We start from the raw sequence: 19,374 nt of genomic DNA, 5'->3' as shown, positions 1-19,374 counted from the left end.
TGGCATATGAGGGGGCCTACATTGGAGCCCATGGCCGTACCTCTCTTCCTGCATGTAGTAAGTGTCCTGAAACAGAAAATAATTGCAGTATAAGACAAGTCTTAACAGATCATCAATAAAATCTATCCTGTGTTAGATCATACAATTTACTGTTGTCAAGAAACTTTTTATGGTGTCAAGGCCTGCCTCGATGAGGGATAGATGTATACAGATTTACCACATCTAGAGAAAAAATAAACCAATTTTCTTCCATTTTTACCTTTTCTAATTTTGTACAGGAAATCAGATAGTGTCTTTTATAAAAGACCTTCTGTTCTTTAACCATTGGAAAAAGGATTCTATCCAGAAATATTGATACATTTGAAAAAAACAGACTCTGTACCATGCCACAATGGGCCGCCCTGGTGGGGATGACATATTCTTGTGAACCGTTGGGCAAAGTATAAAAAAATGGGTTTATGGGATGTTTTTTATAAAGAAATCAAATACCCTGTTTAGTTATAATACTACATTGAAATGCCTATCAAGAATTGTTTTTAACTCTTTTTGTATTTCCATAAGAGGATTATGGTCTAATACTTCATAAACCCCGCCATCAGAGAGTTGATGTAAAATTTCCTGAATATAATATTTAGTGTCCAATATTACAACAGCTCCGCCCTTGTCGGCATTCTTTATTGTAATATTCCTTGTTGTTTTTTTAAGGACAACATAGCTTTATATTCTTCTCTTGTTAGGTTATAATTTTTCATTTCTGGATTTAAATTCATTTTTTTCATCAAATTACTAATATCCTGTTGTACAAACTTAATAAAAGTTTCCACACCAGAAGTTACTGGTAGGAGGTATAAATGGAGACTTTTATATAAGTTAAGATATTTCAAATCAAGGGGATTCGTTTGCATAACACTTTCATTTATTGTGCTTTCAACACCCCACATTATTTACATTGTTACCACCATACATAGCTTTTAGCCTGAGCATTCTAAAAAAATTTGTACAAGTCCTTATCGACTTCAAATTCATCACAGTCCCCTCTAGTGGGGCAGAAGGAAAGTCCTTTCATTAACAAACTATGCTCCGTCTCAGTTAGCTTGTATTCCGAGATATTGATACCAGACTCTCCTTGTCCCTGTATGGGGGAAATGTAATCAGGCAGTTCATTTACCCTCTATTTCCGCATACCTCGCCGGAACCCTCCCTTCTCTTTGGCGTCTCGCATCTGCCGGTTTTGGTTCCAGGAGCTCCGTGTATACATCGCCTGCTCTTTGGGGATCGGCGGTGCTTCCGCCCTCCCCTCCGGTGTCTCCTTACGAGCCGGAATCTAAAAAAACTTTCCCCAGAAGATGATCCTTCGGCCATTCTGTCCTGCTCCTGTTAGCGCTCCTCACCTCCGGCGTTCTCCCTCCAGTATGGTACGTCACGTGATTCACGTTGTCTTGACGTGTGGTCATGTGACCAGTTGTATACTCTGTGATGGTGTAGTCAAGCTCATCGCGTACAAACTTTGATCTTTTCCTCTCTTCAAGATCTGAGCGATATTGAGCTAACAATGTGTCAATTTCTTCTTTAGTGGTTTTCAACCATTTCCAAGGTATACTTTGTTTCCATTCCCCGCTCTGCTTCCAGCACTAATCCTTTTTGCTTGTCAATCTCTAACTGCAGACATTCTACAGTGAGCACAATTAAATCGAAAGAGCACTTATTAAGTATACTCTCGAACCTTGTTCTGTATAATTCATGGTTAGCCAGTATGGTGGGTCTCAGTTTTATCCTTAGGCCTCTAGGAATTCTTTTAATACGGTAATATTCTGCCAGTGTGACTGAATGCAGCTCCAAAGAGATTAATCTCCTCTTTGTTTTTTCATATTCCTTTTTTAAATCCACTTCAGCAGAATTTCTTAAGAAGTTCCTTGATCCTAGGGCCAATGAAGTGATGCGTGCTGCATCTATGTCAGAATAGGAAAATGTAGAAGGTTGGATATCTTCCATCGTTCCTTCACTCACTGGTAGTGCACGTAACTTTGCTGATTCCATGTATACAAAATAAACAGATGGAGTCCATCACTATTGAGCTTTTTTACCTTGCTGTGTGCTCGTTACAATGGGCTATCAGCAAAAACCCAAACAGATACAGTCCATATGTAGAAAGTAACAGCACCACTGCATCAATATTCTTAAAGGTGAATTATTTCTTTATTGGTGATATCACAACCATTAAAACAGCGACGTTTCGGACCTACATGGTCCTTAATCATGCATAGTTAAAACACAGTAAAACACACATTTAAAAAGGGTGGTGTAACCAATCAGATTTCAGCTCACATTATTAATTAAATTAACCCATACCTATCCAGGTATGAAAATACAAGTATTTACTTTTTCTATTAGTGGCCTCTAGTGGTACCATATAGAATGTCACTATATATATATATATATATATATATATATATATATATATATATATATATATATATATATATATATAAAATATATTTTACCAGATGTATTTTATAAAAGTATCACATTATTTATAAATGAATTAGACTTGTTTTAAATATGGTCAAATGTTATGAAATATTATACTGCAATTTTAAATTAGGCTCTAGATGGCAGTGATACTTCATGTGTTTAAATATTGGTTGATAGTAATCACTCCGTACTCTTTACTCTTGAGAAAGCCGCCAGTAAAGGCGGGGAAACGCGTTGAGGCTCCTGAGTGTTTGTGACTGCTGCAGGTTTGAGAGAGGAAGTAGAAGTCAAGGTCAGCTTGCAAAAAAAACGGGTGGGCGACGTCACACGCCGGTATCACCAACATTGCCCGAATACACTTCAAGGGCACTTTAGATTCTCCTCACTGTGGTCACCAAGCAGCTACAAGTTGTCACTTGTAAATGTGCATTATACTTCTATGTTTGTGAGTAGTTCCAACTTGTGTTTATTAAAGAATTGTCTGTCCGGATCGCACACTTTCTTGTGGCATTCAGTTTATTTCAGCGCTCAGATTCCTCCTTGTTGAGTCTTTAGGTAGCGCTTGAAGCTTTCAAAACTAGGGGAGAGTCTTGCGGAGCGAGGCAGAGAGTTCACAAGATGGGAGCCAGTCTGGAGAAGTCTTGTAAATGGGAATGTGAGGAGGTAACAAGAGAGGAGGAGAGGAGGAGATTGTGGGCATAGTGAAGGGGTCGGGAAGGAGAGTATCTGGAGACAAGGTCTGAGATGTAGGGGGGGCGCAGTGCAGTTGAAGGTTTTGTATGTCAGAGTGAGAATTTTGTGTTTAAGCCTGGAGGCAAGAGGAAGCCAGTGAAGGGATTGGCAGAGAGGTGTAGCAGATGAAGAGCGATGTGTAAGGAAGATGAGCCTGGCAGAGGCATTCATTATGGATTGTAAAGGAGTTAGGTAGCAGCTAGGGAGACCAGAGAGCATGGAGTTGCAGTAATCGAGATGGGAAAGGATGAGAGAGTGGATTATAATCTTAGTTGAGTCTAGTGAAAGGAAATGTCTAATTTTAGCAATGTTTTTAAGGTGGAAACAGCAGTCTTTAGCAAAGGACTGAATGTGAGGAGTGATAGAAAGATCTGAGTCAAGCGTGACTCCAAGACATCGAGCATGTGGGGTAGGGGTAATGATGGAGTTATCAACAGTTATAGAGAAGTTGGGGGTGGAACTGGGGTTTGAAGAACTGGGGAAAATAAGGAGCTCAGTTTTGGAGAGATTTATAGCTTAAGGTAGTGAGAGGACATTCAAGATGAGCTATGAGAAAGACAGTTAGTGACACGGGTTTGCAAGGAAGAAGATAGATCTGGTGCAGAGAGGTAGATTTGGGTGTCATTGGCATACAAATGGTATTGAAACCCATGGGACTTTATTAAGGAACCTAAAGATGAAGTGTAGATTGAGTAGAGAAGGGGACCAAGGACAGAGCCTTGCGGTACCCTAACAGAAAGTGGCAACTGGGCAGAGGACAAGGTACGGTTAGACAGATAGGAAGAGAACCACGAGAGAGCTGTGTCGCGAATGCCGAATGACGAGAGAGCTGTGTCGCAAAGGTCATCAGAAGATGCATCAACTGAAGCTGATTAGCAAGGGATAATCGGATTTAGCCAAAGCAACATAATTTAGCCAACAGTGTAAAGTTCAGAATCAGGTGAAAATATCAGCTTATACAGGTCTCTAATTACTGCTAAACACAAGGTCTTCCTCTGTACCTCAATAAACCTGGCACATTTAGAAAAAAAAGAAAATGATGTGCAGCAGTAAATGTAAAATCAGGGATATAAAGGATACAAAGCAAATTTTATTTTATTGCATCTAAAAAGAAAGTAGTTTAAATGCATTAGTATTTTTTCAAATGTTTGTTTTTTTCAAAAGGAAAAATGCATGTTCTTAATAAAGCCATCATGTGCATCTGCCTTAGGAACACACACCACAAGTGCTGCTGGTGACGAGTCATTTAAATTTTGATGCAATCCTCTAAGTCTGCTCAGGAAGGCCTCATAAGACTGTCAGAGTACTTCAAGCAAACCATACAGGAAAATGTTGTGCTTGCATGGTCAATACAGTGTGCCCTCTGGTGGCACTATACAAATTTAATTAACACGCAAAGGCAAAAGTTTGCTTAGAAGCCCATAGACAGCGATGTGCAGCTTCATAATAACTACTGTACCCAGGTACCAATCACAGATTTGCTTCATTAAAAAAATCATCAGTTAGATTAAAGGGTTGAATGACCAAAAAAAACAGCATTAGGGCACACGTCTAGGCGCCAGGGTCAAATGACGCAGTAGATTTCTCAAGCCCTGTATTATAATATTCAGAGCATGCACTAATTAACACAATTCATACAGCAAGACATAGAACATTACAAAGGATACTGGTCAGTTTGTGGTCTTCTAAAGTTCTCTGGGAGGTTAGCTTCATACAGCATTCTTGCCTTTGTATTTCCCATGTCCTGCATACACTGAAAAAAAAGAAAAAAATCTAAATTACAATTTTGACAAAAGGTATACCTTTACCATTCTGTTTTGTTGAAATGAATATGCACAGCAAACTCCATTTTAATCATACAAAAATTCAACCCAATACATTTGCAGGCAGGGCAACAGACAGGTTTTGTTAATTTATAATAAGCAGAAACAACATTTATATGTATTAATAAATACAATCATACTCAAGTGGCAACATAGTACCACTTGATAGGTAATAGTGGTGTAAACTGCCTTGTGTCTCTGTTTCCTATAAAGCCCCTCTTCCTAAAAACGAATTTTGACCCAAGACCAGAAGTGGTGAACCTATGGAACGAGTGCCCAAGGTGGTAATCGTAGCTGGAGATCCCATTTGGGCTGTCATCACACAGCTTGCTTTCATTGGCTGCAATTATAATATTTAATAAAAATTAATTTTATTTATAAGTTATGCAAAAAGATCAGAGATTGAGCTTTCATGATTGATATAGATTTAAGAAAAAATATTTAAATATTTTGTGGTCCCTTTACCATTTAAAAAGGTACCATAGGTTTTTTTAAAGATTAGCCTTTAATTTTGGCACGTACACTCAAAAAGGTTTACCACTCATGCCCTAGACATATTTTTGGTAAATAGAAAAAAAAGCCAAGGGACAACAAGAATAAGTGTTAAAGTAGATCTTCATTTATCATCAGTGTGAAGAAAATGCTTTATAAATCTTGTTTACTTTCACCTGCCTGTGGTGACATAGTATTCTGGTACCAATCAGGTATTTACCAACACTGTTCTTATAAATAACTGGGGGTGCGGAAGGCAAACCTAAGTCATAGGAAAGCAAGTATACGATTTAACACATTTTTATATTCAGTTGTGTCAGTGCTCACCTATTTTATGAGGTTATTAGAGATTAAAGAGTCTCTAAATGTTGGGCTACTCAGTAATCTAAATTATGTGCTATGTGGTCATATGGCCCACAAAATAAATTCATGCATTTTTTTAAAACAAAATTCACACAAACTGGTAAATGTTGGTGGTAAATGTGTTCCTTTTTTAACAGTGTAATTAACACATAGAGAACATAATTATTCTCCAATATGGTGATGTGCCAAGAGCCAAACAAAATATATAAATGGTGTGCAAACATTTGTTTTTGCTCACTCTCATTAGATCTGCATATCTTGCCATAGCTTTTTAAACTCATAAATGTGCATGATTGGTAAATCAGAAATTTGTGTGATTTTTATCAGCTGAATTTATTCATGGATGGTCCACAGCAACTTGTAAATCCATACAACTAAAAGGCTAACATTGAGCAATTTGAACAATGGTATTCTCCTAACACACTTAGGAGTAAAGACAGTTGTAACAACTAAATGAGTAAGACAATGATGCACAATAGAGTTCTGAATATAATAGTGATTGTGGATAGCCGCATAACTAGCCTTAATGAAAGCCTGATGGAATGTGTGAATTGGTTACTAATGGTCCTGTGTGCCAGTAAACAATCACCATTAACATAGCAAAGGAAACTAGCAGAATGGGAATCATTCCAAGGACAGTAATACTGTGCAATCAAAGATATATATAATCACTTTTTGTAACCCATTATCTTACAGGAAAGTGTATTTTTAATCAACACTATTGTTCTTTACTCACAATGCTAGATCAGTGTTTTTCAACCAGTGTGTCGTGGCACACTAGTGTGCCGTGAGAGATCCTCAGGTGTGCCACGGCAGACTGACAACAGTGTGACATATTTTTTAAACTTTGCTTGTTTTTTACTCCCAGTGCAGGGGTAGTTTGTAGGAGGCATGGCATAACAGCACAATACATACAGTATGTGTGTGTTTGTGTGTATGTGTATATATATATATGCTGTATTAGGCTACAATGTGTGATTTTTTTTAAAATGTTGGGATGGTGGTGTGCCACAGGATTTTTTAATGTAAAAAAGTGTGCCACGGCAAAAAAAAAGGTTAAAAATCACTGTGCTAGATACAATGGGCTAGATTTATCAATTTGCGGATGGACAAAGTTCACATGTCATGAAACTGATTGCATTTCAACGCAAATTGTGGGGCTTATTGGTTCCCCATATTTACCATTGCACAATCTCCCCATGCCCTCGTGCAACCAACTCCATGAGACTTGGGCTTGTCAGTCAATTGAGTCCGGGGTGATTTTCAAGCGACAAATCTAAGTTGATGGAGAGAGCTTCCGAAGTTTAAAACTCTGCTTCATAAATATCAGTTGCAGGCACAAATCTAGCCCAATGTGTCACAATTAGAAACCCACCACCATAAGTGCCACATTTACACACACACATATATATATGTATCATACCACCCAGTATACATAAGATACGTATGCAAATGCAGCACTAAAACGACATTTTGGTAACTGTTTGCTATCAGAGGAATGCATCAACTTGACAGAAAAACTGAAAGCCTCATTTTTCATTTTAATCGTATAATTTGCAAACTAATCAAAAGGAGAAGAGTGCATGTAACTAGTGTAAGTCACTGAATGACAATTAACTTTTAAATAGAACTGAGCATAGGAACGTGTCCTTTTTTATAATTGCATCACAAATGACGTGTCCAGTAAATTTTCAAGATAATGAAATTTTATTTACACTGAACAAGAGGGTACCATGGTTCGAAGAAGCAGCTAATTATGATTCAGTGACTCTCAGACTCCTACAAACACGTCACTGTATAAAACAGTGTATAAAGCAGGATACTTTATTTAAAAGAGTAGATGAGAAAATACATTAAAGGTATGTAGTAGTGTAAATGCAATACTATATTTCATTAACGTATTTTCAAACAAATTACTTTCTATTACTATAGATTTTCCCCTGTGAATGGGGTTAAATATTTTATCAAAGTTGTAATCCTGTTCCACTCCAGAGGGGGATAGAGCTGGTGAGCAAGTGACAGTAGGCATACATGTATATGGTCCAAGCAATGGCCGCAAACTCAACTAGTACAACATGGGGGTGTTCTAGAAGTGCAACTTTAGGATTTAATCCTTAAAGGGACAGTCAAGTCCAAAAGAAACTTTCATGATTTAAATAGGGCATGTTATTTTAAACAACTTCCCAATTTACTTTTATCGCCATTTTTGCTTGTTCTCTTTGTATTCTTAGTTGAAAGCTAAACCTAGGAGGTTCATCTTCTAATTTCTGAGACCTTGAAGACTGCATCTAATCTGAATGCATTTTGACCACTAGAGGGCATTAGTTCATGTGTTTCATATAGATAACATTGAGCTCATGCAAATGAAGTGACCTAGGAGTGAGCACTGATTGGCTAAAATGCAAGTCTGTCAAAAGAACTTAAATAAGGGGCAGACTGCAGAGGCTTAGATATAAGGTAATCACAGAGGTAAAAAGTATTTTACGATAATGGTGTTGGTTATGCAAAACTCGGGAATGGGTAATAAAATTTATGCTTACCTGATAAATTTATTTATTTCCGGATATGGAGAGTCCACAACGTCATTAAATTACTAGTGGGAATATCACTCCTGGCCAGCAGGAGAAGGCAAAAGAGCATGCCAGCAAAGCTGTTAAGTGTCACTCCCTTAACCATAATCCCCAGTTATTCGACCGAAGGGAAGTGGAAAAGGAACACAAGGTGTAGAGGTGCCTTAGGTGTTAGTAAAAATAAAGGGTGGGGTTGTGAACTCTCCATATCCGGAAAACATAATTTATGCTTACCTAAAAAATGTATTTCTTTCCGGATATGGCGAGTCCGCGGCATCATCAATTACTAGTGGGAATATCACTCCTGGCCAGCAGGAGGAAGCCAAGAGCACCCCATCAAAGTTGTTAAATGTCACGTCCCTTACCCATAACCCCCAGTCATTCAGCCGAAGGGAAATAGAAAAAGAAGATAACACAAGGTGTAGAGGTGCCAGTAAAAAATAACGGTCTTAAAATAAAGGGCAGGGCCATGGACTCACTATATCCGGAAATAAATAAGCATAAATTATGTTTTCTTTCCTAAGATATGATGAGTCCACGGCATCATCAATTACTAGTGGGAACCAATACCCAAGCTAGAGGACACAGATGATTAGGGAGGGACAAGACAGGTAACCTAAAAAGAAGGCACCACCGCTTGAAGAACCTTTCTCCCAAAAGAAACCTTAGCAGAGGCAAAAGGATCAAATTTGATAAATTTGGAAAAAGTATGCAGAGAAGATCAAGTTGCAGCCTTGCAAATCTGTTTCACAGAAGCTTCATTTTTGAAAGCCCAAGAAGAGGAGATAGCTCTCATGAAATGAACCGTTATTCCCTCAGTAGGCTGCAAAACTAAATATACCTCTCAACCAGAGAGAAAGGGAAATAGTATAAAACTTTCTGACCTCTATGTATCCCAGGGAAACAAACAAACAGAGCAGAAGACTGGCAACAATCCTAATCGCCTGTTACATAACATTTTAAAGCATGCACAACATCCAGTTGTACAACAACATTCTTTATGAGAAGAACTAGGACATAGAGAAGGAACAACAATTTCCTGATTAAAATTTCTGTTTTAACCACTTAAGGAAGGAAACCTAACCTAGTACGAAGAACCGCGTTATCGATATGAAAGATAAGATAAGGCGAATCCCACTGCAAAGCTGAGAGTTCCAACACTCTCTTAGCAGAAGAGATAGCAATAAGAAACAAAACCTTCGAAGATAACGATTTAATATCTATGGAATGCAATGGCTCAAACGAAGCCTGCTGCAAAACTTTAAGAACAAAATTAAAGCTCCAAGAAGGAGCAACAGACTTAAACACAGGCCTGATTCTGACCAAAGTCTGACAAAAAGATTGCCCATTTGGCACGTCCGCCAGACGAATGTGAAACAAAATAGATAATGCAGAAACCTGACTCTTCAGAGTACTGACTGACCAACCCTTCTCCAGACCTTCCTATAGTAACCTATGGATTTACACCATATCTTATGGTAAATCTTTCTAGTAACAGGCTTGCGAACCTGACTCATGGTTTCAATGACCGACTCTTAGACAGAACTAAAAATGTAATCTCCAAGCAGTCAGCTTCAGAGAAAAGATATTTCGAGCAATGACTTGTGGAAGGAAAGCAAACTGAGGAAATAGGTATGCAAGACTAAAATCCCAAGAATCGACCTTGAACCATACCTTGGAAGCTTGGCGTTCTAGCAAAACGCCCTCAGAAGCCAACTCTGGAACCCTCCATTTGAGGATTTACCTGGAGAACACCTCCTAGTGGAAAGACTCCAGTGATGAGATATCTGTCTGTTCAAAAAGTCCAATTCTCAGTCGTCCACCCCTGGAGAGAGGATGACAGACAACAATTGTGAGCTTCCGCCCACTGAACAATCCAAGTCACCTCCACATGGATAAGGAACTCCGAGTTCCTGCCTGAGACGGTAATAATTTGTTACAAGAAAATATCCTTTACCTTTTTTCCACAACGAACTCCATTTTAAATCTTTGCAAAATAAAATCCTACAGTGTATATGAGAATATTTACAGGGAACTTCTCTCAATCACTCAATATCACATCTGAGAGTCCCGATCCATTCTGAAACTGCACCAATCAGAAATTTATATTTCAAAAGGTACCTACATTTAATGATGCATATTTTGCTATATTTAACTATACAAATTTGCTGCTTTTATGTTCTAGATTTAACATTGTTAATCTTGGACTCACAGATAGCAAATAACCTTTTATATATATTTTATCAAGCTATATATTTTTATTAATTTAGATGTATTGTATTTTTAAACAACAGATGCCGGCATCGTATTATTATTAATTTGTAATGATCCCTGCAGATGGGAACATGAAGATATACGTCCTTCAGGTCAATGGTTGTCATGAACTGACCCTCCTGGAACAAAGAAAGAATGGAACGAATGGTTTCCATTTTGAAGGACGGTACCCTGAGAAACTTGTTGAGGCACTTTAGGTCTAAAATGGGTTGAAAAGTTCCCTCTTTTTTGAGAACCATGAACAGATTTGAAAATAATCCTAGACCCGGATCCCTTACTGGAACAATCACTCCCAGGTAGGAAAGGTCCTGAACGCTGTTCAAGAATGACTCTTTTTACCTGGTCTGCAGATATTCTTGAGATGTGGAATCTGCTCCGGGGAGGGAAAGTTTTCAATTCTATTTTGTAACCCTGAGATACTATGTCCATAGCCCAAGCATCTGGGACCTCTCTTCTCCACACTTAACAAAACAGAGAAAGTCTGCCCCCCACTTGATCCGATCCCAGACCGGGGGCCAACCCTTCATGTTTACTTGGAATAAGGGGAAGCAATCAAAGAAACCCTCAGCTGAGTCTAAGACTGATTCGGCTTCCAATAAGACTTAGACTGCTCCTGCTTGGAAGAGGGAGAGGAAGACTTCTGACCTTTGAAGTTACGAAAGGAATGAAAATTACTTTGACGTCCTTTGAGTCTGTTCTTTTTGTCTTGCGGTTGAAAAGACCCTTTTCCACCCATAATATAAGAAATTATTTCTGCCAGACCAGGTCCGAACAAGGTCTTAACCCTTGTAAGGAAGCGCCAGAAGCTTGGACTTAGAGGTAACATCAACTGACCAAGATTTTAGCCACAATGCCCTGCGGGCAAGGACAGTGAAGCCAGACATCTTGACTCCCAGTCTAATAACTTGCACGTATGCATAAGAAGTATGGAATTGGCTAGTTTTAATCCTACCTTTTATCTCCTCCAACAGAGTCTCTACTAAAATTGATTCAGACAAGGCGTTGCACCAATAAGATGCAGCACTTGCTACTGTGGCAATACAAACTGCAGATTGCCATTGAAGACCTTGATATGCATACATCTTCTTCAAATAAGCTTCCAGCTTTTTGTCCATGGGATCCTTAAAGGAGAAGCTATCCTCTATAGGGATCGTAGTTCTCTTAGCCAGAGTTGAAATAGCCCCTTCTACTTTAGGCACCATGCGCCAAGAATCTTTAATGGAGTCAGCAACAGGAAACATCTTTTTAAATACAGGGAGAAAGGAATACCTGGCTTCTCCCATTCCTGTGAAATAATCTCTGTCACATGGTCTGGGACAGGAAAAACTTCCACAGAGGAAGGAACATCATAGTATTTATTAAGTTCACTAGTAGCCAATACCTCCTTTAACAGTACACAAAGGTGTTTAAGCTTAAATCTGAAGTTTACTTCTTCAGTATCAGATGAAGGAATAATACTGTCCAAATCTGAGATTTCACCCTCAGAGGTTACCGGCGTATCCTCCTCATCAGACTTATGAGGGAGGGCAACCTGCGTATTAGTAGGTGGAACAGAAACCTTACTATCTGAATGTCTAATTTTCCTCTTGCGTTTTCCCAGCTTAGGAAAAGCAGATAATACGGCAGATACCGCAGAAGATACCTGTGCAGCAAAATCTGCAGGCAAATAAACTCCTCCAGGAGGCTGAGAGGAACTGCAGGGCACTGTATGTGACGCCATAGAGGCTTGAGACGTTTGAGGAGAAAGCTGTGGCACTGCATGAAAAGTATCATTCTGAGAGACATTGGGCTCAGAGGGGAACAATTAACCTTTAAATTGAAGTGTTCTAGCTAAACATGCAGCACAGAATTGCACAGGCAAAACTATTTGTGTCTTTTGACAAATGCTTGTTATGCCTTGAGGCACAGAGTCTTGGTCCATGTCCATAATACTATATATAAAATTCCCCAAATTGTAGAATTTTTTTTTTTAAATACACAGTCACTTTAAGAATTTTTAATACCACAGCCGCTTTACGTTATACAAAAATTCTTTAAAATAATAAACCAATCAGGCCCCTTACACCTCAGACAGGCTGAGGTGCCTTACCGTAACACTCACTTATACACAATTTGGATGCCAGAAGTCTCTAAAACGATCATATAGTAGATCGATACTGAAGAGACTGAAATTCAATGACGCTGTTCCGCTTCATGAATTTACAACAGCAGAGAGGAGTCACATGAATGGCAGAGAGAGGAAACTACGCAGCAAGTAAAAGGCACGTGTTGCCCTCTGCCTACAACACCGGAGCTTAATTTACATAAACGCTCAAGCAGTCTGTCAGTTAGCCTGTTCTAGCTAAGCAAGCAAAGAAAACCAACTGCCACATTTTAAGTTTATACATAAATCCTTGTATAAAACATAAGCCACACACATACTAATAAAGTATTTCAACAAAATTAGCCCAAAGAGGAAAAACGTCCTAATAAGGGGAAGTTTAACCCCTAGGCCTATATTTAACAAAGTCTGGCGGACCTGATCCACCAGTGCGGATCAGGTCTGCCAGACCTCGCTGAATACGGAGAGCAATACGCTCTCCATATTCAGCATTGCACTAGCAACTCACAAGAGCTGCTGGTACAACGCCGCCCCCTGCAGATTCGCGGCCAATCAGCCGCCATCAGGGGGGTGTCAATCAACCCGATCGGGTTGATTTCCGGCAATGTCTGTCCGCCTGCTCAGAGCAGGCGGACAGGGTTATGGAGCGAAGACTCGCCAGAAACACGGGCCCACAAGCTCCCTACGGAGCTTGTTAAATGGGCCCCTTAGTCTCAACATACATAATGTGCTTGCCCACTGCAAAAGAAAATCCCGTATAAAGGATTTTAAAAAAGTCGCCATCTACTGCATATGACATATTCTTCTGAAGTGCAAGTCTCCAAGAAGACAAAAGCACTTAACTGCAGTCTAGCTGTCTGTCAGGAAGACAGGTCACAAGGCGTTAAAGGACACATACACCTTACAGAGACCTGTAGAAAAAGAAAGAACAGAGTAACCAACTCTGGCTTTCTGTACCATAGGAAGCAATGTGTTAGGACACAAAGCAAGGACTACATCACAACTTCCTAAATGCTTAAAAGTCACCACCACTCTACTGAAGAGATTTACGAGGACTCAGCTAAACCAAAATCCTTGCTTGCAGGGAAAAGTACACGAAAAAGGAATTAATTTCTTCAGACACCAAACTTCACCTCCTCCATTGACAGAGGCAAAGAGAATGACTGGGGATTATGGGTAGGGGAGTGACACTTAACAGCTTTTCTGTGGTGCTCTTTGCCTCCTCCTGCTGGCCAGGAGTGATATTGCAACTAGTAATTGAATGACGTTGTGGACTCTCCATATCTTAAAAAAGAAAAAGGGAGCATCTTTATTATTAAACAACAAAAATTCTGGTGTTGACTGTCCCTTTAAAGAGACATTAAACACATTGAGATGGTAATATAAATTGATAAATTGTATATATAAAATAAACTCAGAAATATACTTTCATTATTTATTTTGTCCCTTTTTCCTGTCATTTCATTCTGAAATTGTGAGCTTTTCGGTTCCTGTTAGAAATGGAAGTGCAGAACACTGTTGTATTCCACACAGCCATTGGCTGCACACTCTAGTGACCTATTTATAATTGTTTCTAATTGGCCAAAGCAGAGAAGGTATAAGTTACAACATGGCAGCTCCCACTGTTTTATAGACACTAAAACTTTACACTTACTTTGTCAATATTTAAAAAGCTAATGAAACATTAAAAACTACATCTACATGTTATTCTCAGACTAATCTTTTCTTTTAATGCATCATTCTATCTAGCATTTATTTAGTGTTTAATGTCCCTTTAAAAAGGGGGTTAAAGGGACATGAAACCGAAATTATTTCTTCCATGATTCAGATAGAGCATGTGGTTGTAATATCTATCTCATTTACTTCTATTATCCAATTTTCTTTGTTTACTTTTGTTGAAGAAAGCTCAGGAGCATGCACAAATCTGCAGTATTAGCGGTAGCAGTTTAGCAAGAAATGTATCCATTTCTAAGAGCACTAGATAGCAGCACTATTTCCTGTCATGTAGTGCTCTAGGCAGCTACCTAGGTATCTCTTCAACAACGAATATCATGGGGGCAAATTTGATGAAAGTAAATTGGAAACTTTTTTAATTTGTATGCACTGTCTGAATAACAAAAGAAAATGTTTGGGTTTCATATAATTTTAAAATGTAAAATAAGGTAACTGCTTATTTGTTAGATAATTTTATCTTTATACCTATTCATTTTGACACTATAATTCCACTTAAATTTATTTTTTAGACTCTCCGCAAAAAAAGTTCCTTCTATAAAATGAAACGAATACAATTAATAAAATAATCTATTGGTAAAAAAGGAGGAATTTAAATATCTGTTGTAGTTGAAAGGTTACCAGCTGTGTTTAAATTGTTGATGGCTCAGAATTCTAGGTTGCATAATCAATCTAGAATATCTGAAATCCATTAGTTTGATAATTATGATACATAATTCTTCTTATCCGTCTGAATCTAAGCCAGTGCTGCTGCAATATAGGCTTTGAATATCCTTAGGGAGATGTGCACTATGCAAATATCCTATTCTTACTAATGAATTACATGAGATGTAAATTACTTTTTTAATTAGCATTAACCATTAAAACTTTCTTTACTGACCATAATAATAATATGCTGTCTATGAAGAGCAGAGTACAAAACATTTTCTTTCCTAATAAAGATACAATATACTCTTGAGCATAGATGGAAAGTACAATGCAGTCAACAATAATTTCAATGTAAATAACTGCCTTTAAAAGAAATTTGTACAGTAAATTTTCCACAGGTAATGTGTTCACAATTAACCCATTTTACTTGTTAGAGTGTATTAAAATGTTTCCAACAGATCATTTACATTTATTTTGTCATTTGAAATAAATGAGGTTTAGAGAGTGAGATTTTTGTATCTGAACTGTTCTCATTTAAAACTCCAGCCATAATTAGCATTTCACTATCACTATCTAACTATTGAGTTGCGAGTATAAAGAAAGAACATGAGCAGGTCTGCTTTTTCTGCAGGCTCAGTCAATTTAAAAGGACGCGTCCTTGAAAACAGTAGGTGGTCAGATTAATGAACAAAATCAGTCATTTCAAATAAAAAAATAAACATGGACCAACAATTTCCCACACATGTAATATATTAAAACATTTTAAACAGATTAAAGGGTAGAAAAAACAAATACAATACAGTGCACCTTTAGAGATAAACAATCTTACACTATACACATAAATTAAAAGCATAGACAATTAATTGACATTTTAAAAAATAACAAATATTTTCATCTTCTCTGTAATATCTGAAGTGTATTAATATAAGCATAGCAATGGCGTCATCATTTCATACAGTATGCATTATAAGATAATTTATATGCCAAACCTTTGTGCTAGCAGATGAGAAAGTCTATATAATTATGAAGATTCAAAAAGATAATTATTAGTGTTATACTTTCAGAAACATGTTGATGGATGGATGTGTCAAGTGTGCCAGGAATTATCAGATGGATAATCTATCTTTGCAAAGAAGTAAGGCTCAGGAGAGAAGTCTGCACTGCTTAATTAGCAGGCATTGCAATGAAAACACAACACAAATTGTTAAACATGCATGAAAACACAATCTGAACAGCAGTGTTATATTAGCCCAATTACAAATCTGCTGTAGGTTTGGGAGCATTAGCAAAATACTATCTGGTAATGGTCTGTTTAATAGCAAGTACTATACTAAAAATTCGGTAAACAAGACGATGGTTAAAATAATTTCTTTATTGTGCTGATAAAAATCATACTTTTTTATTATCAACATTAAAATGAAACACAAGTGAAGATGTTACAGCTTTGTAGTTCAGAAGCTGCAATAGGACAATTTCTAAACTGTAATACCAATATTGCTTCAAAATAAGCCTCATTAGGGAAGGAATGTGTGTGTGCCGGCATCAGAACATTAGCAAAAATAAAAAATAATAAAATAGTAAAATATTACATTTAGAGGTTTTAGATGTCCAAACTAATAATGTTGATGTTAACATGAGACTAAGTGTTTTGTTATTTATGGGAATTTCTGGCTCACAAAAGAAATGGAAACACCTGATTTCATGGCATTCCAACAGATTTTATTTTAATGTCACAGTACATTGAATTGAAGAAAAATAACTAAACAAGAGTTATAGCTATAAAAGAATAACCTTAACTACTCATGCATCTCTGCTATCTTCAAATTTCAGAACAGCAAGAGATATGTATCTCACACAACACAGATATGAAGGTTATGACAGCCCCATACAGAAAGAGAAGCAGTTTGCCAGGAATGAACAACAGCTCAGTGGCTTGTTCTACGGCCCGGTTACCACCTAGGAGCAGCTTCTTTTAGCCCAAATGTGCTTTTCACAAAGGAGAACGTTCCTGAAGTACATCAGTCTGATTCTACCTAACAAGGTCAGTCCAGCCCCAAAATACCAGGCTATTTCCTCTGAACAAGGTAAAAGACAACCCCAGTCAATCGTTTCGACTTCCTTTGGGTCTCATCAGTGAGATGCAGCTATAGCCATCTAAGCACATTGGGCAAATTGTCCACATCTGGCGTTCCCATCCCTCTTAAGGAGACCTTCCCCAGGGTAATAACACAAATATAAACAGAAAGAGAAGCAGTCTGTTAGGAACAAACAGCTTAGTGGCTTGTTCTATGGCACGGTTACCACCTGGAAGTAGCTTTTTAGCCCAATTGTGCTTTTCACAAGGGAACATTTCCCTGAAGTATATCAGTCTGATCCAGCCTAACAAGGTCATTCTCCTCTGAACAAGGGAAATGGCAACCTCATACGATTGTGTCGGCCTCCTTTGGGCCTCATTGGTGAGGTGTAGCCATATCCCTCTATGCATATTGGACAAGGAGTCCATGTCTGGTTTTCATATGACAACCATGTGGACTCACCTAGTTTGTGTATAACGGTATGTCTTCTTCAGTGGAAACTGTTTTGGGCTTAAACTCCCTAACACCACATTTAATCAGTAAGGTAGAGCAAAGTCTCCTAATGTATAAATAATAATAACCTTATGGATTTCTCTTGAAGTCTTAATTTTTTTATCAAGTATTTGGTGACTGCACAATATTCACTTTAGTCCATTTTCTATTAATTGCACAGCAGTTCACAAAAAAATTGTGTTTTCTTTCATATAATGGTGAGAGAAATGGCTAGCAGAAAGAGAACCTTCAAAGTCAAGGGTTGATAATCTAAACCACCCAATACTTCAAAAAGAAGGGACTGAAGAACCCTCAAGACCAACTTAAAACTCAAGGACATGATCGCAGGTCAAATAACAGGTTTCATATGAAACATATGAAACCAGACATGTGTATACATTACCACTATGTGTTTCAGGGCCACATCCTTTCCAAGCCACTGAGGAAGGGGCGTGACCCTGAAACGCGTAGTAGTAACGTATACACAAGTCTGGTCAGGCAAGTATTTTCAGTTTTCACTCTATATTTGTAGATTATATATTGGTGAATTTGCTATTTTAACAAGTTATTTTATTTCTGTTTTAAAATTGGACACCGCATATTGTTATAAATACGGAGTATTAATTAAGACATGCCATCAGGCGTTTTTTTCACGCTGTGTGTATTAATTTTAACAATTATGCAGTTGTCTATGTTTACTTAATCTAATAACATTCCCTATGCTACTTTTGAATCTGAACATAGATATTTGCAACATAGTAATAACGGAACGTTTGTGAACGATTACTCCATGTATACACTTTATGGTGATTATTGATTGTTATTTTTATTTTAATTCGTTTTATGTAAACATTTTTTACTACCTATTTAAGAGTGATTATGTGAGCCTTGGTCACATGCAGCAAGTCACAAAACAGACAGGCATACTAAGCCTGTCTGTTTTGTGACTTGCTGCATGTGACCAAGGCTGTTGTTTTGGGCCGAAACGTTATGCTGTTTATACATTAAAGTGGTGTTTTGCTACATCTCGTGTGCTGGCTATCTGTGTTGGGTAACCTGGATCTACACTGGATTCATTCTTGCTATTGACATTATATATATATATATATATATATATATATATATATATATATATATATATATATATATATATATATATATATATCATCCAGTAGTTCAATATGAGTCAGTGACCTGGCTGAGAAACACCCAAAAAGCTCCCCAACCTGAAAAAACTTGCATCTTTAGTGATCACAGTCAAGGTAGAATAAGCAAAAGAAGCCCCCATTAATAATGAACTGATGATCCAGCCACCAAATCAGAAACTGACTTGTTCTGTGATACCAAAAAAACTTTTGAGACAGCCAAGTATGATCTCTTCACCACTGACTAAGCAGACTAAACTAAAGAGGTCTCATGAAATCGAGAAAAATGAACTGAATCCAAACGTGCAATCAAAAAACCCAATATTTTCATACACAGAGCAACAGAGGGGGGGGGGGGAATGAGTAGGCTACGACAGGCTGACACCAATTTTAGCCTTCTCTGATCAGTTAGAGAAAAACTCTGAGGCACCAAACGACTCTTTGGAAAATTTATCT

At 37.8% G+C, this 19,374-nt stretch overlaps 1 protein-coding gene across 2 annotated transcripts in view; it reads right to left on the bottom strand.

Annotated features, from left to right (window-relative positions):
* Positions 1 to 19,374, bottom strand: part of SMAP1 (small ArfGAP 1) — a 1,140,917-nt gene that overhangs the window by 800,752 nt on the left and 320,791 nt on the right. For both annotated transcript variants that reach the window (XM_053710427.1, XM_053710429.1), the window contains exon 3: positions 4,872 to 4,957. In XM_053710427.1, coding sequence (XP_053566402.1) covers positions 4,872 to 4,957 — 86 coding nt within the window. The remainder of the gene's footprint in view (positions 1 to 4,871; positions 4,958 to 19,374) is intronic.

This window comes from Bombina bombina, chromosome 4, assembly GCF_027579735.1.
Source record: "Bombina bombina isolate aBomBom1 chromosome 4, aBomBom1.pri, whole genome shotgun sequence".
Classification (NCBI taxonomy): Eukaryota; Metazoa; Chordata; class Amphibia; order Anura; family Bombinatoridae; genus Bombina; species Bombina bombina.
The sequence above is the reverse complement of the archived record's forward strand: the minus strand, read 5'-3'. Positions and strand labels throughout refer to the sequence as shown.